Genomic DNA, 23,535 nt, shown 5'->3' with positions numbered 1-23,535 from the left:
ACATGAAAAGACAGAACGTTTTTATTTTATTTTGGTTGTGGCCGCTTCCATCCCATTCTAAGCTGCCGACTGAGCCTTGAGAGGCAAGCTGCTGCAGAGCAGAGATAAGGCTCCACCTGCCAGCCATGCACATCACTGTGTTCGTGTGTATTCATATAAGGGTGTTTGTCTGAGACTGTGTGTTTATCTGAATCTGTGTGTGTGTGTGTGTGTGTGTGTGTGTGTGTGTGTGTGTGTGTGTGTGTGTGTGTTTTTTGTGTGAGTGTGTGTGCATGTGTACCAGGTCTGCAAAGATAAGTAGCTCTTAGGAAACCAAAGCTTCACTGAACAAGTTAAACATTAAAGAAAATATACTTTTTTTTTTTAAAGCGGGAAACGAGAAACAGAAAGCGAATGTCCTCTTCAGCAGCAACAGAAACACCTACTGTATCATCTCTCTATTGTTTGGTAATGTTAATTAAAAGGAGTGGCAGCTGGCCCCAGGTTACTAATTTAAGCAACAAGAAAAAAATAACCAGTTTTTAAAAAAATAAATTACAGTAAGTCCTAATTATGAGCGACATTCTGATAATTATGTGATAATAATGGGAAACGCCTGAGAGATGTTCTCCACTTATCCATCCATTACCTGTGACTGCTTAGGCTACACTATTCAGAGTAGCGAGTATTAGATACTTTTTAATCATACAATTATTTTCCTTTTTAACCATTATCTTTTGAACAATTGTACTACTGATTACAGTATGACGTAATCATATACTAAGGAAAGGTGTAATCAATTTTAAGAAACAATGTCATTAGGATCACACACAGACTTCTTCATAACACTGCAAATTCGTAAAAATAATTTAAACCAAGGCAAAAATTATGATGATAGCTCCCCTATAATATCTCATCATTAAAAGACACTTCAAAATGATGGCATACTGCTGTTAAACATATGAAATACAAAGTCATAATAATGAGAAACTGTTATAGAACTACTGACATCAGTATTAGATGCCTATTTCTTTTACCCGTATCTGGCACAAGTGAGATAAAAAGTCATAATCAGATTCATTTGAAATGATAAGAAAACATAATGGTTGAAATGGGCTTCTATAGGAGAAAGTAGTGTTGGAGTGTCTTTAAGGTGTGTTTGGTTGAGGGGAGTTTCTCTCTTTAACCGACATTGCGTACAGTCAACCATACAGTATCTGAAACTGATCCCCACATTTAATTGGGGAATATAAATGTCTGTTTCTTTCTGTTTTACACAAAAATACAACATACTTTAAGCTGATCTCTCTTTACAGATATGCAACACACAAATACAAAACAGGATAGATCCTCTATCCATCATTCACATATCGAATCAACTACTTACATTCTGCTGATAGAAACTCCATTTTCACTCATTCTTAGAAAAAAAACAGGAAGTGCAAAAGGAAGGGCATTTTTTTCTGCGTTGTGGCCTGCCTCTGCAAGACGTATGTGATAATATCGAGGCAGGCTTCTACCAAACGTTTCTGTGACGCTGGGTCTGAAAACACGTGTTTGTTTAGAACTCAAGAAAAGGAAGTAGATATCACAATCCCCAGGTCGTGCCTCTGTCAGGGCGAATATGTTTGTGTGTGTGATCTTGTGGTGCAACCATGACAAGAGCAGCACTGACTAAACTCCTCATCCTCGTGATCCTCGCCTTCATCATCTGCCTCCCAGATTTCTTCACATTGTACAGAGGTGGGTGATTTTATATAAATGTCTATCGGTTCACAATCTCTTGAAGAAGTTAAAAAGGAGGAAGTGATTGTTTTGGCTTGGTTTTCCTAAACATGTTGGTTAAACTATAATAACTAAAGTCTACCATTATGAGAAGTTTACTTCATTTAATACATTTTGAGTCAATTCGATTTCTTGTCACTGTCTGATTCAACCTCTTCATCTTTCTTTCTGAGCTCAGAGTCATATCCAAATATAGCTCCATTCAACAAGACATTGACTGACAGCCACTTTGAAATTGTTTTCCGTATTGTGTTGCTTTGAAAAGATGGTTCTCTTTTTGAGAGCAGCCTGCATTAGCCTTTGTACTTGGCCACGTGTTCGCCTTCAATGATTTTGCCCTGTGTGTCAGATATCAACTGGAGGCTATATCTTCCATTTTGGGATCTTGCTTTGAATTCTGAATAGAGTGCACTTTGCATTTCTTCCATTGCTGCCGAGAAATCGCTCTGACTTTTCTGTTCATTTGCTTTCCCCTTTCAGTATCAAAAGTGAAATTCCTCTGCCTGCCCTACCGACGCTGTGAGGGAGGGAATCGGGTGAAGAAGGGGGGAAAAGCAAAGATTGGGGATGCTGAAATTACAAAAAAAGATGTGTGTGACCCCTCACAGACTCCAGAAGGTGACGGGTTCGAGCAAGACTGCACACAAGAGCATCAGAGCAACACGACAGGTCCTGAGTCCAGGAGCGCCTCCAGAGACCCAGAACAGAGCTGGTTCATGTGTGAAACAGATGTTGATGTTTCACAATTACACAGACATAGCTCATCTTCAGGTACCACTACAAATATACATTTTCATTGTTTTTACGCATGCTAGCAATGTGGCTTTAGGGATGTCAGCACATGGGTACAGACTTAAAGTGGCCCTATTATGCTTTTTGGGGTTTTCCGTTTCCTGTGTTACAGTATATAGGTTTTTGTGTATGTTAACATAACTATAGAGAGGCGAAGTCCCTCCCCTTATGGGGGAGCTCCATGGGACCTTATTTCGGAAAAATTATGTATTGAAGTAAATGGAGAGAGAAAGATTATCCTTCAATCCCGTTTGAATTGTGCCACGAATTACATATGATGTTTGTCGGGACCGGCTTTACAAGGTTTCGGTGAGTAACACGAGTGTAATGTGTAACGTTAAGGACATCACTTAGGCGACTCTGGGATTTGTAGTCTTTCTAGTTGCGTATTTAGTCATAGTCTTATATTTCAACAGTTTTACGACAAACTGACTTTTTTGACATGGAAAAGATTTTTTAAGATTGACAAACATCATGTGTGTAATTCGTGGCACAATTCAAACGGAATCGAAAGATAATCTTTCTCTCTCCATTGACTTCAATACATAATTTTTCCGAAATAAGGTCCCATGGGGCGGAAGTAGAAGGGCGAGACTTCGCCTCTCTATGGAACACTCACGCTTCTATTGACCAATCACAACAGAGCTGGCCAGAGCAGACTGGGCTTTCAGACAGAGGGTGAAAAGAGGTGCTGCAGCACATGCAGTATGAGGAAAAGAAAGACCTTTTTATCCATTAACGCATTTAAACATGTCACAGAAGAATCACAAAATACAAAAAATAGCATAATAGGCTGCCTTTAATTCTAAACAGACATACATGGTCCCGAAAGAAAAATAATCTTGTTGACTTCTGTTGCTCATAATTTCATGTGGATTTAAAAATATTTCAGTTAAACTTTAACTCATATCAACATCTATGGCCCTGTTTACACATGAAGTTGTAGTTATTTCTGGACATTAATTACACTGCCATCAATAACTGTAGTGTTTCTGCTTTCTCAGCTAACAAAAGGTGATGAGACATCTTTAAGATCGGTATTCTTGTTAAGTTATTTGCAAATGTTAAAAAATGCAAATCCCAGATGAATAAAAGGGCATTCAATTAACCCCTCTCTTGTTTGCAAATGATGGCTCTCAACAGAACTCTGCAAAAAAAGAAAGAAAAGCCAAACAGAAACGATGGCATGACTGCAAAAATCCTGATATGATCATGAAAATGAAAATATAATCTACATTATTGGGTGCATTCCGAGCTACGATCCTTCAACAACATTGCACGGTTTTCTTCAGCAAATGTAGCATGGCTGTAATCAATGTATTCCTCTTTCTGTGTCTTCACAGCTCTAAAAATACATTTGGTGGTGTCAGTGGAGCTTCAATTTGGGGATGCAGAGACCCTGAATCTCACTTTATATGGCCACACTAATCACAGCTCCCTACACCTCTATCCACCTGAGGAGGAGGACAAGGAAGAGGAGGAGGAGGATAAAGAAGGACAGAGGAAGGCCTTTTACTGTTGTCTCCCTGCCCTGCACATCTCGGAGTCAGCCAATCAAAGCCGCTGTCTCCTTTGGCTCGCCAATCAAACAGTTTTGAATGCAACAGCAAAGGAAAAGCTGCCATGGAAACGGACAGAGAAAGGTAGGTGTCAGGAATAGAGAGCTCATTTTCCTTTGTGTGGTCAGTGTGGCTTCAATCTAAAATTGGAAAGATGAGGAAAGAAATTGGACAATCAGTTTTCATTTTAAGTAAAATTGATTTTAGGGCTGTCCTCTCTCAGTCCACAGTGGAATAATTTTTTCCAATTGAAGACATTTTCCTCAGTTGTTGTTCTTTTGACTCAAATCTCAGCTGTTTCCCTTCCTCTCTCTGTACTGTCTGATCAGGGGTATACAGTACATCTTAATAAACTGTATCTCAAAGGCTGTATTGATTCTGTCTGGATCTCTTTCCATTTGTCTCTCTCTCCAACACTTCCCCAAGCTTAAGGCTAGTTATATATATATATATATATTTTTTTTTTTTTTCCAGTCTTGAAAGCTTGCTATCAATCTTAATTTTCATACTTCCACTAAACTGTTCCATACCCTTTCCGTTTCCTATCTGCTGCTATTCATTTATTTCTGTCTCTGGCTTATACTGTATCTATTAATGGATTCATTTCCCGTCTTTTTACCTCCTTTCTAATGTCCACCAATAACATGTGTCATGTGGGTGAGTGCAGGGCAACAAGGGAAAGCACCCAAGTGCAGACACTCAAACAAACAGGAGGTTTTCTTGTTTATATACAGTATACAAATTAATGTACATAAGCCTTCAGGGCTTCAGGGTAAAGTGTTAAGGTTAAAAGGTTTAGAAAGTGAGGTGGAGAACAGTATTAACAATCTGGCAACTGAAAAAGAGTCTGATACTGTATGTCCTGACAGGGTTATGGAACAGGCTTCTAGATTCCTTGAAATGAACAATCACTGGCATCTGTTAGTCTTAATAATGTCCCATCAGTGATTTACAATCAGGATGGAGTATTCCTGGGACTGAGGAGATGCTCTGAGACAGTAAATGAATCTGCTTGAATCCCTCTCTGTTCTTTAGATGAGTGGCAGTGTGTGTTCAGGGCGTTCTGGCTGGCTCTGCTCTGTGTGGTGGTGCTCACTATCATCATAACTGTGCTCGGGCAAATCTGCTGGAGGAGGAACTCCTGCAGTAAGGCACACACACAAATACACCTGCAACACACACACACACACACACACACACACACACACACACACACACACACACACACACACACACACACACACACACACACACACACACACACACACACACACACACACACACACACACACGAGTAGCTTGATCTTTAAACGTTGACCTGAAAATGTTTCTTATTTTTGTCAGAAAAGCCCATGGTGCATCCTGTCGTTTATGATGTCACTGGGGGTCACCGCCAGGGGTTAAAAGGTAAATATGAATGCGTCCTATGAATTCCTTTTATATAGAATGTTCCATTCTTGCTCACATTTTCAGTTCTGTTCCTTATTAAAGTGAGAGTAGACACCTTATACAGTAACCCCAGGTTACCCCCAGGCTCTTTTTCAGCACCTGTGGTCAAGACTGAATTTAACTGATTACAAGCAATTTTGTATATTCAATACACAATACTGCAATTGTTCCTCAATGGATCATTTAAAGCAAGCAAACTGTCATAACAGGTGACAGGGCACTATTGAACTTGTCTAGCAGTCTGTTATTTTCCCTTAATTATTATCGTTTGTCTCATCATACACCTGTATATGAAATGAATCAAAATATGTACCTGATGTGCCGTTTCTTTTGATCTTCCTACCAGATGGTGAGATACACACAGAAATCTTCATTCCCAAAGGTAAACGATTTTAGCAAATTCACTAATACCGCATCAACCTTAAAAAAGGTTTTGTAAGATGTGATTGTGTACATTTAGAGACTTATTTAAGGCATTTTATTATTTATGGAACCCCATTTTTAAGGCCCCCTGCCTAAACAAAACATACGACCCCAAGTTTAGCTTTGGGTGCACATGGTACATTTGGGATTTACTGTAGGGGATATTTGAGGTACTCTAGCATTTTAGGAAAAGCAGGTGAAATACTTATTATTGAATCCATGTCATACTGATCCATGAGTTGAAGATGTACCCTTGTCTGTCTTCCTATGATCCAGTATTTTCCACAATCGTTCATTTCAAACGTTAGAAACTTGTTTTGTTTTTATTGACAGGACTTTCACCCATTCCAGAAGTTGACACACAGACTAATGGTAGGATATTAACACACAGAAATTCTGAGAAATATCTGTGACTGTGAGTTGATAGTTTTTTCATGCTTTTTTCAGATGAGATAGAAACTCTGCTGGATGGCAATACTGACCACTGCTCTACAGGTAAATATCCAAACCTAAAGACTCAAAGAGGCTACTTTAAGTATGCCTTTCCTTTGCACAACTTGTTTCCATTCAACCGAAAACGATAAAAAATCATTAGATCTCCTAATTGAAGTGTTGGCAAAAGCACATACTATACCGTAACAAGCCCATAACATTTTAATCGACATAATTAAACAACAAGCACCCTTCCGGTATAAATAGGAAGGAGGCCCGACAACCTGCTCCCATACAAAATAACTTTTCTTCAGCTATTCGTGGAGCCAGTGGGGCCCAGCACTTAGAGGGCTACGCCATTTACTCATAGAAGCTGGAGTTACAGTAGGTAACTTCAGTTATATTTCGTATATGGCTTCGCCCTCTAAGGCTATCGCTATTGGGTTAAGGGCGAAGCATGATGTAGTCTGCGCCCACTGGGTCCGCCCGGCACTAGAAGCGCAGACACACCTGCTCAATAACACCCCATGCCTGTTGTGCCATGCGTAATGGCGCATCACCGTCCCTGGAACATAGCAAAACATGCCTATCTTCCTTGACGGGGTGAAGGCTGGGAGCAATATATACCAGCCGCTGTGAGAAAGTAGAGACGAAGGTCCCACCTTGCGCAGCGATCATAGAGGGGGAACAGCAGCTCTCTGCGTGTCGGACAGGAGAGCACCCAGCTGGATCCCTGACATCACTCACTCTGACCAGGCACTCCGTACAAAGTGTGTCAGAGGAAAAAGGAACATCTCTCCTATAAGAGGGAACAAGGAGGCTCTCTCCTCGTGCCGAAGGCAGGCGAGAGGCGCACAGCTGGATCTCTGACGTCACTCACTCTGACAGGACACCCAGTACAGGGTGTGTCAGAGAGGAATGGGAGACATCCCTCAAATAAAAATGAATAAATGAACAGGGGGAAGACCAAGATGCAGCAGTGCAAATGTCTTCCACTGACATTCCTCCGTGCAAAGCCATGGAGGAGGACATTCCTCTGGTGGAGTGCGCATTGATGTTCTCCGGGGGCTCCACCCCAGAGGAGACATATGCCTGTGACACATTTTCACACAGCCAGTGTGACAGCCGTTGTGCAGATAGAGGTTGCCCAATCGAGCGCTCTCTATAATGCACAAACAGGCGCTGAGAACGTCGCCAGGCAGCCATGCGCGCCACAGAGCAGGACAGCGTGCGCACCGGACAGAGGAGATGAGATGTGGCTTCTTCCTCCGACCTGTGAGGAGGAGGAAAGAAGCCATCCAAGGTGATCACTCTCGACTCTAAAAGAGCTTGTGATGACCTTTGGCATAAAGGCCGGGTTAGGGCGTAACACAGCCAAACTGCCATCTCCTTGGATCCCGAGGCATGACGGAGCCACAGAGAGAGCAGACAAATCACTCACCCTTTTCGCTGATGTTAGAGCCAAAAGCAGTACTACTTTGGCTGATAACATTTGAAAGGGGAATCTGCTCTAAAGGTTCAAATGGGGCTTTGCTTAGTGCACGTAACACCAAAGCCAAATCGCACTGAGGCGCCAGTGCGCGTGATACCGGTCTGAGTCTTCGTACTCGTCCCCAGCCCCGAAAACCCACGTGATAAGATTATATGGCAGCCGCATATACCTTGATTGTGATGAAAGCCAAATTCCTGTCCAACAACAGCTGGAGGAATGACAGCACGTGAGGCAGGGGACACGTAATGGGGTCCAGGCTTCTTTCTACACACCAACGCTGGAACGCTGCCCACTTGGCTCAGGTAGACGCGGCCCTGGCTCCTTGAATGGTACGTACAACATCTTGAGAGAGACCCAACCCCTCTAAGTGTTCCCGTTCAGGGGCCATGCCCATAAGTGTCATCACTGGTGATCGCTCCCTCCCCCTGCGAGAGAGCGTCCCCGCGCCACGGAATTTCCCACGGCCTGCCTGACAGCGTACGCTACCTGGCGATTGATGTAGGCTGCCGCGGCTCTGTTGTCTGTGCGAATCAATACATGCTGATTCTGCAGCAACGGGGCAAAATGCTGAATTACTCTCCGTACGGAGAGCAATTCAGCACGTTTATATGGAGGGACATGTGAGCCGGCTACTGTCCCCCTACTGCCTGCGACATACACGTTCCTCCCCACCCTGAGAGAGATGCGTCTGTGAACACCGAGATGTGTGACGTAACTCTGCCCAGGGCCACACCCGCTGACAGGACGTGGGGACTTTTCCAATAGGTTAAGTCTGAACCCACGGAAAGAGGGATGGCCACCATGCGCCTCTTCTGTCGCACAGGGTCGATGCGTAGGCGAATAAACCACCTCTGGAGTCTCCTCATGTGAAGGAGACCCAGGGGAATCACCACGTGACCGGCTGCCATCATGCCGAGCAGCTGCATCACGGAGAAGGCTGTCACCACGCTGCGGGGTGTGACGCGTCGAAGGAGAGCTGTCAGTGTCTCCACTCTCTGCCGTGAGAGTCGCGCTCTCATGCGGGCTGAGTTTAATTCCAGACCGAGGTAAACAATACTCTGGGAGGGAAGAGGACAGCTCTTTTTCCAGTTTATTATTAAACCCAGCTTTGACAGATGCAATATGAGCTGTACCGTCTGTAAAGCCACTTCCTCCCTGGGGCGAGCCATCAGCAGCAGGTCGTCCAGGTAAAATAGTACTCTCATCCCTCCTCTGTGTAGCGGCTGCAGCGCCGTCTCTACACACTTTGAAAAGGTGCGAGGAGCCAGGGAATAACCGAACGGCAGACGGTTGTACTGGTACGATATTCCCTGGAATGCAAATCGCAGGAATTTCCTGTGTTGTGGGATGATGGGTACGTGGAAGTATGCATCCTTTAGGTCTATAGAGGTGAACTAGTGTCCCTGGTGAACACACTCCAGCACCCTTTTGATTGTCAGCATGTGAAAATAGCGGGAGTAATACCCCTGATTTTCTTCCCCTTGAGGAACCCTGGAAATAGCCTCTTTCAACAGGAGTTCCCGTAGCTCTGACTGGAGCGCAAGACACTGTTCCCAGGATGAAAGGCGTTTCTCCTGTATCCCATTGAACTGTGGGGGGGGGAGGCGAACTGCAGGGTGTATCCTCTGCTGATCAGCCAGCTCATCCATCTGTCCATCAGACACACGCGCTGCCACTCTGAGAAACACTCTGAGAGCGGGCGCACATGCTCGAGATGTGTTGTGGTCATCATGACGACGAGCCACGCCAGAGCCCTCGCCGCCGCTGCCCGTGAGGCAACCCAAGGTGGGCTTAGAGCGAAAGGGCTGTGAGGGGGCCTCCACACGCTGCGTTTCACTCCGACCCTCATCATGAGGCGCGTACACGCTCAGGGGATGAGTGGAGGTGTGTGCAGTGACATCCACATGAGGCGTTACCACGGCGCTCATGGGCTTATTGTGACCGTGTGTAGGTGGCGTATCTCGGACAGAGGAATGCTGCGAGCTCTGCGGTTTAATAACCGATAAGTTAAAACCAGCAGGCCTCTGTAGCGAGCCCTGCTGCTTCAGATTGGAGGCAGCTGGTTTAGTTACCGAGCTCTGCAGCTTATTAACCGATAGATTAAGTGGGGGATATGTGAGACATATTTGATGCCGAGGATTCAGACAAAAGGTTGGAAAATGAGCTTTCTTCATTTTCCTCACAATCCCCCGCAACCCGTCAAGACCGGCTCTGCTTCTCGTGGAGCAGACGACGAGCGGGAATACCTCACTCCCTGTTGACCCACCGCTGGTGGGTCAACCTGCCGCCGCCGCCGTACGAGTCTGACTCCTTGGCTGCGGTTGCTGTGGGCGTCTCTCCGCCTGCCGCTGTGGCCGGGTTGGCCGCTGCTGCTGCTGCAGGCGCTGGTGCCGCTGTGACCTCGCCGCAGGCTGGAGCCAGCCAACGTGCTGGCGGATGTCGTCCGCCTGCTCCGCCGCCGCCTTCATGGACTCTACCATGGCTAGGAACTGGGATCCGAACAGCCCGTCCGGGCCGATCGGAGCATCCAGCAAAACCTTTCTGGCTGGCTCTGTGACAGCCGCATGCTGCAGCCAGAGGTGGCGCTGGATCTGCGTCATCCACGCAGCGATCCTCGCCTGGGAGACAGCCACGGATGCGCACAATGTGAGCGCCGTGCTGGCCGCCTTGCCGATCTCCTCCGCCTCCTCTGGTGCCAAGGTGGCGGATCGCTCCACCAGCGTCACCACCGAGTTGGACAGCAACGCGATATTGTTCGCCGCCGCCGAAGCCTGAAAAGCACACTGATGCGCCCAGTCAGCCTGGCGGGCGACATACTGGTCCTTGGGGGAGGCCAACGTAGGGCGCCGTCCGGCGATCATGTTGGCCCGCCTAACCCCAAAGAACGCCTTCAGGCTCGGCTCCAGAGAGGGGGTGGTTGGGAAACCATCCTCCGTGAATCCCTCCACCTTAGTGAAGGGAACAAAGGTGGACACCGGAGCCCTCAGGGTCCTCGGGTTCGCCACCGCCCCCTCCTGGTACCTCCTAATGGCGGGGAAGCGCGGATCACTCCTGCCCGTCTGAACCCGGGAAAAAACTCCAGCCATGTCGTCCAGAGCCACCCTCTCCCGACCTAGGGGAACGGGGAGACCTCTGCAGGCGGCCGCCCTGCAGATGATCTCCGGCAGCTCCACCATGATGCCACCTAACGCCGGCAGCGCCATGGCAGCGGAGAAGGGGACCGCGTGCTCGGCCGCCAAACCAGCACCCTGCTCCGACTCAGAGGAGGGAGGGGAGAACCGCACGGTGAACCATGGAGGGAGACCGGGTAGGAGTCTTCCGACTCCTGGCACATGCTGCCGTTCACGTGCTCCTGGACGGGCCAATCCTCCTCCTCGGCAGCAGCAGCTAGAGCGTCCGCTCTTCGCTTCCTGTTGGCTGATGGGAGACGGGCACAATGTAAGCAAGCGACCTGCTGGCTGAGAGCCGCATCCGCGTGCTCTGGCACCAGGCAGGATTCGCACATTGCGTGCTGGTCATAGCTCATGATATATCCTGAGCCACATGAGGGACAATCTCGGACGCAGTTGTTGCTCATGATGATCAATTTATTTCGTTCTGTGCTTCAGTAACTGCCGTGGTTTGCTGAAGAAAAGAGGGAGCAGGTTGTCGGGCCTCCTTCCTATTTATACCGGAAGGGAGCCCGAGGGTGGGGCCCACCTTGCGGGTGGGCGTGGACTACAAGTGTTTCAGTGCTGCGCAGGGGGATTACCCAATAGCGATAACCTTAGAGGGCTACGCCATATAAGAAATAGAACACCTGGAAGATGACCACATTAGCATGTTAGCTTGTTATCTAAACAAACCTGCACGCACCTGTGAATGATGCGACATTAAAGGTGCGTTTGATTTGAGTCACAGAGTAGGCTCGCCGGGTGGTGCAGTGATTAATTAAGCTAGATGCATTTGCTTTAACAATGCCGTACATTTTTTTTAAAATCCATTTGGAATAAATATCAAATATAAAACATTTATATAAACTTGATAACTTTAACCGATAATAGTGTCATCAATAGGTGTCAAGTTCTGATTGGGTTTGGTTGATTGACTCCTGCCTAAACTTGAAAATGGCCTGTTCACTCCAAAAGGATACACGGGACAACTCAAATCTTGACCCTTAACCCTCTTTTCTTTTTATTTGAGATCATGTATTGTTCTTTTAGCTTCATGGAGCTTCATTTAGCTTCCATGTTGCATCATTTACATTTGAGGTTGAAAACCTTTAAAAAATACGAAACACACTTTCATCAACTTAGAACAATTTAGCCAAATAAAACCTTTAAATGAAAAACATACCATACTTAAACATGCACTTTAATTTCTGCTCTATGGTTTTAAATGTAAATCAAGTGACAATTTAACATTTCATGTCAAAAGTAAATTCATCTCAACTAAGTAAATTAATTCAATTAATTATTCAATTCAATCTTCTTCATCAAACTTATCTTCAAACCAGATAAATATATTTAGAAATATTACCAGCAGTGTCTTTGGGTGAATCCTTGAGTCAATCCTCTCCTCTCTGCTACTCACAGTTAAGTGTTTCTGTATTTTGTCCTCTGCTGAGTGTGCATCTCTAGGTGCATCTCTATAGTGGAACCACAGATGTTAGGCTCCCTATCACCACCTGCTGGACTGGAGCCATATTTAGAATTTGCCCTTCACCGTTTTGATCAGATATTATCTTTATTTTAATATTGACCTTCGTCTCGACAATAGGGGCTCCTGAACTTGCACCATTTTTATTGTCTTTCTTAATTTGATTGATGTCTTGTGTATATTTATATTGAAAATGATTATACTTCAACTAACTACTGTAGCCATCAAATATACCTCATTTAGGGAGTTCAGGTCACCCACTCTGACTCTTTATCCTGTTATCTAACACTTATCTTTCTTTTTTGTTTATCTTTAGCAAATCTTCATCATCGCAACCATCCCTTCATGTCTTCATTATCAGAGGAGCAGACCTGATGACAGAGGAGCAGCCAGAAGAGCTTATTGAGAGTGTGTTGGACACAAATGAAAAAGGACAGCTTTAATTACCAGCCACCTTAATGGTAAAAATAAAAACATCTGAGACACATGAATATGAAGTTAAACATTTATTTTTGACAGTCTAATGGCATTATTATTAGAAGGGAATCACAATATATTAGTAAGCTCTCCAAACTTAAATAAGTGACTTTTCATTTCACATTACAAATCATTTTGTATTCTAAGGCAGAAGCAGGGCTGTTGCACGGCCTAATCTCATCTGGATGAAGCTGAAAGAGTTAAAACATTACGACAGTCATTTCTTTGCTTAATGTCTTTCGTGCCTGCAATGCATCTCAAAAAAGGGAAGCAGCAGAAAAGGAGAAATGGCTTGAAGCTAAGAGACAATTTAACACTGGATATTAAAGAACAGATACGCCGTGAGCATCTTGGAATGGCTGCTAAAACTTTACATTTGAAGTAAAAGGGGAAAAATAATAATTTTGAAACTGTTTGAGATGTTTACCTCCTGGGAGCCAGAAGTGTGGACAAGGAGGACAAGATTAATTCAAATGTTTTGGCTAATGTCTTCTTCAAGATGTTCAGTAGCAGTAGTCATGTTGTGTAATTTAGTAATTAAGATAAGGGTAAACATTTGAGTGACATTTGTTTCTTTCTTTCCAAGAGTCAGATGAGGAGAGTGGTTTCGAACCTCTCAGCTAACTCTCAAGAGGCAAGAAAGCCAATAAACAAAAATCCCCAATAAATCGAAACTCAAACTATTTGTACTATATAACTATTACTAAATATAGCAGCATAACAAAACATAATTAGAGATGAATTCATTTACATGACATCTTTAGTATAACAATAAGGTATAGAAAATAACGCAGGTGAACTTAATATTTTCTCATTTAAAGTATGAAGCACAGATCTGTGTCAAATCAAACCGAATAAGAGTGGTACTTCATATCATTTAACATACAAAAAACAAATAAAGAAACAAGCTAAATGTGTTGTGTATAATCACTAATACTGGCATTTTGCCTCAAACTAGATTCAAAGAACATTTCAGCCAAACAGACATGTCCCTAGTGTAAGTCAATGGTATTTATATTGAAATCACAAAGAACCATAAGTAGTGCAAAGAAAGCTTAAATTAACGTAGAGTCCCTTCATACAGTTCGTTTATTTTTGGTTCAGTTTTTGGAGACGACGCAGAAACATCTTTTTTCAGATTGAGTAGTAGCTTTGCTTGAATAAGCTCTGAACAAGTCAGTTAGTGTCCTCAAAGAAAAATATATGCTGAGTCAAAATAACGTCAAACATGGGTCATTTTTACAAGTGTCTATTTTGTTAAACTGTTATCTTCAAAATGATATTACGTATGTGTAAACCATCTTTAGCCTTTAGCGATGGCATGGGATGTGGATTAATGCTTTTAATCTGAAATAATCTATTCTCTATACTTTCTGTACACAACAATAGATACATTAAGGCGAGCAGGTGAGCATTTGGCGAGTGTGTGTGTGTGTGTGTGTGTGTGTGTGTGTATGTGTGTGTATGTGTGTGTGTGTGTGTGTGTGTGTGTGTGTGTGTGTGTGTGTGTGTGTGTGTGTGTGTCTGTCTGTTAGTGCTGTGTCTGCGCTGATGGTTCTGAATTGGAGCGACATTGCTGGCTTTGGATGTGGGAGATCTGCAGAACGGGCAGCAGCAGCTGCAATGCATTCTCAATGTAGTTGGTACTGTTGGAGCCCTGCAGACAGGAAATCCAGGAACATCATTAACTACATCATCATCATCATCATCATCATCATCATCAGAAATTCAATGATTTTACCTTTTTAATAAGTGGTTTAGGGTATAGTTTAAAGCTGTATTTAAATAATACAGAACATTACAAAAAAATAGTAAGGATAGGTATTTGAGGTTGAAATTATTAAACATAATTTACTTTGAGCACCATTAATATATTGAACACCTTGTGAATTTATTCAAACAGATCTTTATCCTTTGAAGGTTAGCTCACCTCATTCCCTATTAACACATTAAACATGATCAATTACCACACAGGGCGACTGTGGCTGTGAGGGAGTGTGATCGTCTTTCAACCAGAAGGTTGTGGGTTCGATCCCAGCCCATGCAGTCAACATGTCGATGTATCCTTGGGCAAGATACTTAACTCTGAGTTGCTCCCGATGGCATGGCCAACGGTGTGTGAATGTGTGTGAATGTTAGGTCCTAGAGTAAGGTACACTGCTCTGTATGAGTGGGTGTGAATGGGTGAATGACATGTAGTATGTAAAGCGCTTTGAGGGGTCTTAAAGACTGGATAAAGCGCTATATAAGTACAGTCCAATTACTTACAGCAGTCATCTTCACGCTGAGTTTACCACAGCATTCATTTCAATTATATTCAAGATCATCTAAGGACAAAGGTCTGCATCTCACCTCTAAAAGCACATCGTTTACCAGCGGATTCAACTCCTCTGCTTTCCTTTGGCCCTGCGACAGAGAGACAGAAGCAGAAGGAGGATGACACTTAGTTTACTGGTTGTACATTTTCATAACAATCATGAATCATAAAGAACTACAAAGATTAAACAAATGTGTAGGTTGTGGCCCTTTCCTTTCGAGATCTTTTGAAAAGAAAAAAAACATTTATGCAGTATTTGTGGTTTGTTTATCTACTTCTGCCTATGACATTTTGGAGAGAAACTATGCCTTTCACCTACCCCAACAAGAAGCAGCGTATCAGAGAACTTCTTGGCCAAACACTCCACCTCCTTACACATGGCACATGTCAACCTGGAATACAAATGAAGATTTTAGCAAATTGCCCTCCCTTTGAGAAAGGGCTCATGCACACACACGCACACACACACACACACACACACACACACACACACACACACACACACACACACACACACACACACACACACACACACACACACACACACACACACACACACACACACACACACCTGGTGAGGATGTGTGCCTGGTCTCTGGCTGGTTTCTCCAGGTCCTGGCCGTGGAGGATGAGCTCTGCCACCTTGTGGAGCTGCTCGATACTGCGAGCCGTCACTTCTGCAAGACTGCTGACTGATGACAGGTAGACAGCCTGCAGGGGGAGCAGGAGGAGAAAAGCACACATATACAAAGAATAACTGAATCAAATCAAATGTGTTCGTGATAGCAGGTGAAAAAGAAGGTGGCATTAAAAGAACAGAGTATAAAGTCTGTAATGTTGCTGTTTAGAGTCACACTGTTGAGTTCACCTCACCTCTACAGATCTGGGGTCGTTCTCTTTCTCCTTCTTTTCCTCCTCTCCTCCCTCCACCTCCTCCCCCTGGCTCTTCTTCTCCACATGCTCTTCTCCGTCTTTCTTCTCCTCCTCCTCCTCCATTTCGTTTTCTCCAGGTAAGGCCTCTCCTGCTGGCTGGTCCTGTGGCGTTTCCCTGTCAACCGTCTCCGTAGTGACAGGCTGTTCCACCTCGCTCACCCAATCCTGGGCCCTCATTCGAGCCTGCAGATGCATAATTAGAGAGATCTCAGTCCTGATATATGCTAATGAGATGCGTATACACGATGATATGCTAATGTATGTTCTATAAATGTGAATTTGAATATGCAGAAGGACTTCAAAAGGTGATCATTTTTAGGTCTAAGACTGCAGCAGGAGAGAGTGGATGTTAATATTAGTATGCGTACGTGTCCAAATATCTAGTACAATTGGAAGGGAAATTAGGCAATTCTCTCTGAAGAGATTTATTCAGAGTGCAGTTTAGATTTTAATTAAAGTTGAAAGTAAGTTAATTAAGGGGGTTTATAGAAAATAATTTTCTCTGATAGACTTCAAGTGTTTTGTTACATTTCCCAGAATGCTTCTTTAATTGACAGAATAGAGCTTTGAAAAATATACTGTGGGTACATAACATTAAAAGAGGTTTAATGGGAAATCTAACCTTTAGGATAGAGCATAGGACAAAAACTGCAGAAACCACCAGTGAATATTGAGGCCAGAATCATTGAGCCCTTAACTGTGTTTATTTGTCTAGGATAAAAGTTGTTTGAAAAAGATGAACTGAACATAAAGAGTTAGTTTCTGCTTGATGTAGAACAAGTAACAATTAAGATAATATCAACACAATTAGGTAATTTAAATCATTTAGTTTTGAAATGCTTTTTCATTAGTTTTTTGTGGTTGCCATGTTTAAGATTGTGTGTTTATTTTTGTGAATTGGGTTGTTGGTCGTTATATATGTAAATATTGATAAAAATCACATTCCACACGAGGATGAATTTTAGATGCATCAACTTCAAGGCCAGTATGCAAAGAGGAACGATGACAGCGAGTCTTTAAATGTACATATGAGAATGTGAATAATTAAAGGTTAAAATGTTAAGGAATGAATGAAAGAATGAATGAATATTCATTCATCCAAAGTGTGTGCGTCAGCTCAAGCATTTCTCACCTTGTTGAGTTTGTCTGGCGTTGCAGCAACATGAAGTTCAAACAGCAGCTCAGTGAGGACGCTCAAAAACTCCTCTCCGTCGGCCGCTGGCATAAATACAGAATCACACACAATCACACACATCACATCAGTGTACTTCAAACTGCATATGTTAAACTAATAGACTCATGAACTGTGGATTGAGAGCAGATTCAAAGCCACATGCAGTGTTTTCCCCCATGCTAAGAGCATAACGATAAACATTTTGTCTGCCTTCAGCTAAACAGCTCAACCAACATTTGGTGCACTTATGATTCATGTTTTTGTACTAAATAAATTACAACTCTTATATATCAGTACAATCAGCTCTATATGTGTAAGGCACCCACATGCAGATTCAATGTCTTCATCTGATGTGGGTTTTGTTTTGAATCGGCGATGTGTTAGAAACGTGTCAGTGGCCCCTGAACACCAACACTGGATCAGGCTCCCTGTTAGACCCTGAGGGTGGAGGGACACGGTCTGCTTTGAGCTCTGCTGTGACATCGCCTGAGGGCCCCTCTCGCACAGTGACTTTACATTTAAATCGCATGCGACAAGTGGCATCTCATGACATCCCCTTGACAGTAAATTCAACTTTTGCAGAATATATTACTTAAACAGAGAAACAGTAGTAGATGAAGTACAAAATTCCTCCAGTTGCCATAATGTTGAAATATTTGTCCAGGATTTTGCCAATAGGAAAACTAGTTTATGTATGTTGACACTGACAGACACGACGTTATGTCACAATCTGACGCTGACATGTTTTAGTTACTTTAAGTATCTGTCAAATCAATTCTGTTCCTGACCCATGTCCCTCTGACAGATTTAAAAGGTGAAATTAAATTATGGCCAGCAGATCCAGAATCAGTGCTCAGGGTCCGCCTCTACCTCCAGCAGGTCTGGCGGCTGGTTTGGGTCACTCACATAGGGGGGTTGAACAGTGTAATTGAGAACTTAGAACACCGTTATCCTTCATCTCTCCTCCTTCTTCTTCTTTTTCTTCTTCCTGTTTTTCCTCTTCCTCACCTTCCTCTCGCTTGATGAAGATATTCTTAATGACGATCAGCTCCTTCTTTACCTCGTCCTGCTCCTCTTCCACCAGGGAGGAGAGGAAGGCTTGGACCTAGGAGCAGATATGGAGTGTATGACTTGATAAAAAAGACTGTATCTTAAAAGCACTCCTCACACTGGTGCCTTACCTTGGCCTCACTCTCATTGGACAGGATCTCCAGGGCCTCGAGATGTGACAAGCCCTGGTAGTCGTCAAACAGAATACCATAGTGAGCTGTGGGCACACTGATTGGCTGGTTGCCCAGGCGGGCCCGTTCTTTCTCTTTGGCTTCCTTTAACATCTAAAAAAATCACAGGGAAACCTTCAAAGAACAGCATACAAAATGTGGATTCAAACTGAATATCACCAAACCAAAATCCATGTTTTACCCCATTGTTTATCTCTTAAAAGGAAACATATTGAGTGTCTGTATGTGAGCTCTGAGAGTGTGTCTACATGCCTGACTCAGTGACACCGTCTTCTGCATCAGGATCTTAGTCTTTTTGAAACCCGGATCATTCTCAGCAAGAACAGTCATGGTCTTCTTTCCAATGAACTCCAAAGCATCCAAACCTCCACTGATCACTGACTTACCCTAAAGAGACAAGAGATACACATAGAGAGAAACAGGAAATTGAAAAAGATAAAAATAAAAATATTTAAGAATAATGAAAGTGATACGAAGTTCACAGTTTGACTTGAACTGAAATGATCAGATACTGAGATAGTGAAGCGAAAAATACTTTTTGTAATATGATGGACTATAATAGAGAAAGTTTAAATGATATATTAAGATTATACACTAAATACTTTTTTTGTGGACTATTTGTTTTCTGCAATCTTCTTTGTGTTCAGCTTAGCTATGAACCCATTCATAGTTAGGGCAGAAGAAATCCCAAAAAGGATGGCAGATATCTTTGTGAGTCAAAACTCTGACTTGCATTAACTAATGTATTTTTTAACTTAGCAGATTTGAATCAGAAATCACTGGCAGGTAATTGTTTACATGATTGTGTGTGAATGTGTGTTCACTCACTGTGTTCTGCATAGCGTGTGTGATGCTAGAGAAGACGCCCCTGCCAGGAGCTGCAGCACTAGCAGGAGACTCAGCAGAGACGGACAGCTCAGGATCTCCACCTTCTCCTCCATCATTCTTCTGTTCCTCCACTGCATCCTCCTCTTCTCGCGCCTCCTCTCCTACTGAGGTCTTGTGGAGGCGCAGAGCGTCTCCTGCCTTGGTTTTAACCGAGGTCAGGCTCTGACCTGCACACAGACACATGAGGTAAAGACTCAGGAAATCAAAAGAGTTTGTAAAGTGGTAAGGACAAGAAAGAAGAAGAATGAGGAAATAGGAGCAGAGGACGTACCCACTGAAGAGGTGGCACTGTTAATAAGAGATTTTCCCCATGAACTCCAAACTCCCCAACCTTTGTCTGTCTCCTGCAGTGAGCTCTACAGATATAAACACATACAGATAAATAGCTGGAAAACTTAGAGATATAAAGTATATATTTATTTTACTTTTTTTTAAAACACCAATATTATCATATGTACAGTGTCGTCAGCTTTTTGTTTGAAATTCTAATATGTCCTGCCCAACACAAGGGCACAATTTCTAGTTTAAGGTATACTTAAAAAAAAGAGATGCGTGACAAAATCAACTAACAAATTTTTTTTTCCTCGTCACACATACTGTACCTGGACATTTCTCTGGTCAATTTATTTATACAACTAATGACACACTTGCATATTTGCAAGCCTGTTTCAAAGTTTTATTTTTTATTTGTCTAGTTAATATCCCTGTTTGTACTATGTCACTCTGGCAATACAAACAGGTTTGGCCTTAAAACGTTATATTTTGCACTTTATGACAAGAAACCAAAGAAATGATTGCAACAAACCTCCACATCCTCCTTTACAGCCTCTGCGTCTGGCTCCAGGCTCACTGGTTGGTCACACAAGATCACCTGACCCTCAGCGGCGGGTTCTGGTTGGTCACATATGATCACCTGGCCCTCAGCAGCAGGCCCTGGTTGTTCGGTCGGACCCTCTGAAGGGTTAGTCTCGGTGTTCATGCCCTCTATGGTCGTCTCCTCAGTGGTGGACCGTGGGAGATTAAAACTCTCAGGAATCAGAGGAGGCTGTAGAGAGGCTGGAGGTGATGCAAAGGCTGCTGGGACATCCTGACAGGATCCAGGGTCGGGGTGAAGGGGCTCAGTCGGGGGAGAGCTGATGTCAGCAAAGGGGTCAGTATCAGCCTGGGACATGGTGATCTGGAAGAGAAGAGATTGATTTGAGTGGTTTTTAGTTAAATGCAGATGTACTCCTTTATAAATCTATGATTCCTATGTTACACATCTTACATAATACAACACATACCTGCATTTAAAAAATATATAGCATTAATTAAAGCTGACAAGGTTAGTCTAATATCGGTATGTACTGGCTTATGACTACAGACAACCTTGTGTTATTTTATAAATATATTACCTGCATTTTCACAACACAATTTCAATTGTTGATGCAACGAATAATCTTGTTTGCTGTTAATTACCAATTAAACAAACAGACACATTTTTAGATCATATTGGAGAAATTAGAAGCTGAATACTGTTTGATTTAAAAGATACATTGATAATCAAAATAGTGAATGTTCATCTTATCATAAGTAACTAGGTTCAATAGCACAACGTTCCAATGCTTAGGACAAGCAAAATACATCAATTCAATACGGCTGTATTTGAGGCACTGGGAGAGGACAGAGATATTTTAGACTCACTTCCACTGTGAAGGTTCAGAATAAAGTCCAAACTTCTCCTTATTTCAACAACATCACCAAGGTAGAAATAACTGCAACTAATTGCCAACTGGTTTGGGCATCTGTCAATTTAGTATAATCTGTAGTAGATAATGTGCTTTTAGTGTTTTATCCACTCAAGCATCGCAGAGGGTTAAGAAGTTTTCCATCGAATACAATATCTAATGTTTGATGATTGAATAAAAACCTAAATATCATAAAGGATGAGCTGCTGTTATACATTTCATACCTGATGCATGCTATGTGAAAATCACATTTTTAGTAGTATAGAAAACTGAAATATTGTGCAAAGGCAGTGATTAAGGATTGCTTCATGGTTTAACACTACCATATAGTGTTAGCCTGCTGTATCTGCATCCACATGATAACTGTCATCCCTGTCATCATGGTTTTTAAACACTGCGAAGTTTGTCTTGAGTTAAATGTCATTTAACACTGTCATTGTTCACAAACTACATGTAATGGGAAAAATAGTAAACAAAATAGTAAACAAACCAGTTGACATTATCAATATACAGCAATCCATTAAAACAGACAAGAGTTTGCAGAATGCGGCACTTTAAGTATAAAATGACAACATGTTTCCATGTTTCATTACTCTGGAGCAAAAATAATGTATCCATAAACTTTCGAAACCGTTTTTAGAGTTATAATTGTAGCCCATAACTATAAACTGATAATTAAAAAAACAGTCATTCAATATTGCCATCAATATGCATCTCCTGCTTCTCTTAACACTTATTAAACACATTAGTAAACAACGTTGACATACAGAGCAATGTTAAGCAGACATTTAACAAAGACCACTGTTCAGATGGAAAGTATGACAATAAGACTATTATTCGCATGTTAATGATCTTATTTACAAGTTCTACCTTTTTAACAAGTTAAACAATGTATCAAAACTTAAACGCCCGTGTTGTTGCCCATTAGTGTCAGTCGGCTGCTGCAGTTAGAGAAAGTAGAAAAGTTATAAAGCTCAAAGACAGTTTTGTTTTTGTGAAAGTGACAGTGCAGCTCACCCGGTTGTGTGGTGCCAGCAGGCTGCGGCTCCTCTTCCGCCCCGCCACGTCGGCAGGCCGGTACGTGACCACTGCTCCGAAGACTATGGTCACACAAGATAGTTCACTGCCTCAGGAACACAGACAGTCATTGGAAACAACTGTTGTCTACGGCTGTTTTCTTCCACTAAGAAGAAAGCAAGTGTTTAACAATTCAACTTGCTATTAAGCAGTGCATTATTAAAGACACTGCTCCACTGAAACAACTACTTTGTAACCGTTGTCGTTCCGTCCGGTGCCTTTACTGAGGGACAGGGTATACATGTAAAAAGTCTCACATTGAAATCTATTGATAATTTCACATATTTTATTTGCTCCGACAACAAAAGTATCCGCCTGATGGCAGTTGATTTGCAACTTGCTGTATAAATAAAGAGGAAGGCACACAGTGAGGTGGTTTTAAACGAAGACAGAAATGAGGGGTGAATCATCTTGATGCATGTGACTTGGTTGTTTTCACATAATAGTGGATTTGTCACTGGGCTGGCAATTCCCACCAGCCTAAAAGCTTAACCATTCTTATCTTGTGTAATAATGAAGAAGAACACAATAAAAAATGGACACAAGTTCAAGCACTGATTATTTTTAATTACCCTATATTCGGCCCTCAGCTCATTGCGGCTCGTTGGTCTAGGGGTATGATTCTCGCTTAGGGTGCGAGAGGTCCCGGGTTCAAATCCCGGACGAGCCCACTCTTTTTCTTCAGATAACAATGAACGTTTTAGTTTATGTAAAAGTGTATTCCGTCGTAGCAGTTGCTGTAAAAAATAAGAGTGAGTGCAAATATAAGTTACATATATATATAATATACACATATACATTTTAATAAACTAAATAATTGCATTATGACCTATGTTTATGACAAGCAAGTTGAGTCCTTTAATGCTGTATATTCACAGCCACAAAAAAACACTAAATGTATTTTTTGAATAATCATCAAATGTCACAAAATAGTGAAAAATCACATCATATTACAACTTTCAAAAGACTACAACTACTAACCTCTATAATGATTTAATTATTGATGATACCTACAATTACCAATATGAATCATTTGTTATTATTTTAATAATATTCTTCAGGTGATGATGCTGCATGTGTGTGTATGTTTTTGTGTGTATAAAATAATTAAGTTTATTAGCTCTTGTAATAACATATAATATGAGCTATGAA

At 42.5% G+C, this 23,535-nt stretch overlaps 2 protein-coding genes across 3 annotated transcripts; one reads left to right on the top strand and one right to left on the bottom strand.

Annotated features, from left to right (window-relative positions):
* Positions 1-1,536: 1,536 nt before the first annotated feature.
* Positions 1,537-13,040, top strand: LOC307017973 (uncharacterized protein). Its single transcript, XM_079647972.1, has 9 exons — positions 1,537-1,722; positions 2,245-2,535; positions 3,900-4,199; positions 5,151-5,261; positions 5,460-5,522; positions 5,911-5,946; positions 6,321-6,359; positions 6,435-6,482; positions 12,866-13,040. The coding sequence occupies exons 1-9, from the start codon at positions 1,635-1,637 to the stop codon at positions 12,922-12,924; spliced, it is 1,035 nt and encodes a 344-aa protein (XP_079504098.1). The 5' UTR covers positions 1,537-1,634; the 3' UTR covers positions 12,925-13,040.
* Positions 13,041-13,042: 2 nt separating this feature from the next.
* fam114a1 (family with sequence similarity 114 member A1) lies at positions 13,043-22,425 on the bottom strand. 2 transcript variants are annotated; one of them, XM_079647953.1, is made up of 13 exons: positions 22,324-22,425; positions 20,385-20,756; positions 19,851-19,935; positions 19,520-19,746; positions 18,944-19,078; positions 18,632-18,784; positions 18,357-18,555; positions 17,409-17,494; positions 16,217-16,459; positions 15,915-16,054; positions 15,663-15,735; positions 15,379-15,432; positions 13,043-14,683 (listed from the first exon to the last, which is right to left on the bottom strand). In XM_079647953.1, the coding sequence occupies exons 2-13, from the start codon at positions 20,748-20,750 to the stop codon at positions 14,558-14,560; spliced, it is 1,887 nt and encodes a 628-aa protein (XP_079504079.1). In that variant the 5' UTR covers positions 20,751-20,756; positions 22,324-22,425; the 3' UTR covers positions 13,043-14,557. The 2 variants fall into 2 exon arrangements, with proteins under 2 accessions (XP_079504079.1, XP_079504078.1); XM_079647952.1 differs by lacking the exon at positions 22,324-22,425 and adding an exon at positions 22,177-22,315.
* Positions 22,426-23,535: the final 1,110 nt, after the last annotated feature.

This window comes from Notothenia rossii (genome assembly GCF_949606895.1).
Source record: "Notothenia rossii genome assembly, chromosome: 1".
NCBI lineage: Eukaryota > Metazoa > Chordata > Actinopteri > Perciformes > Nototheniidae > Notothenia > Notothenia rossii.
This window is presented reverse-complemented; position numbering and strand designations above follow the sequence as displayed.

Coding starts and splice junctions, on each gene's coding strand:
- fam114a1 (XM_079647953.1), bottom strand. CDS start 20,750: ATGTCCCAGGCTGATACTGACCCCTTTGCTGACATCAGCTCTCCCCCG. Junction 19,936..20,384: donor CTGTAAAGGAGGATGTGGAG/GTTTGTTGCAAT, acceptor TTATATCTGTAG/AGCTCACTGCAGGAGACAGA. Junction 16,460..17,408: donor CGCCAGACAAACTCAACAAG/GTGAGAAATGCT, acceptor ATGCATCTGCAG/GCTCGAATGAGGGCCCAGGA.
- LOC307017973 (XM_079647972.1), top strand. CDS start 1,635: ATGACAAGAGCAGCACTGACTAAACTCCTCATCCTCGTGATCCTCGCC. Junction 2,536..3,899: donor CAGACATAGCTCATCTTCAG/GTACCACTACAA, acceptor GTGTCTTCACAG/CTCTAAAAATACATTTGGTG. Junction 4,200..5,150: donor ATGGAAACGGACAGAGAAAG/GTAGGTGTCAGG, acceptor TCTGTTCTTTAG/ATGAGTGGCAGTGTGTGTTC.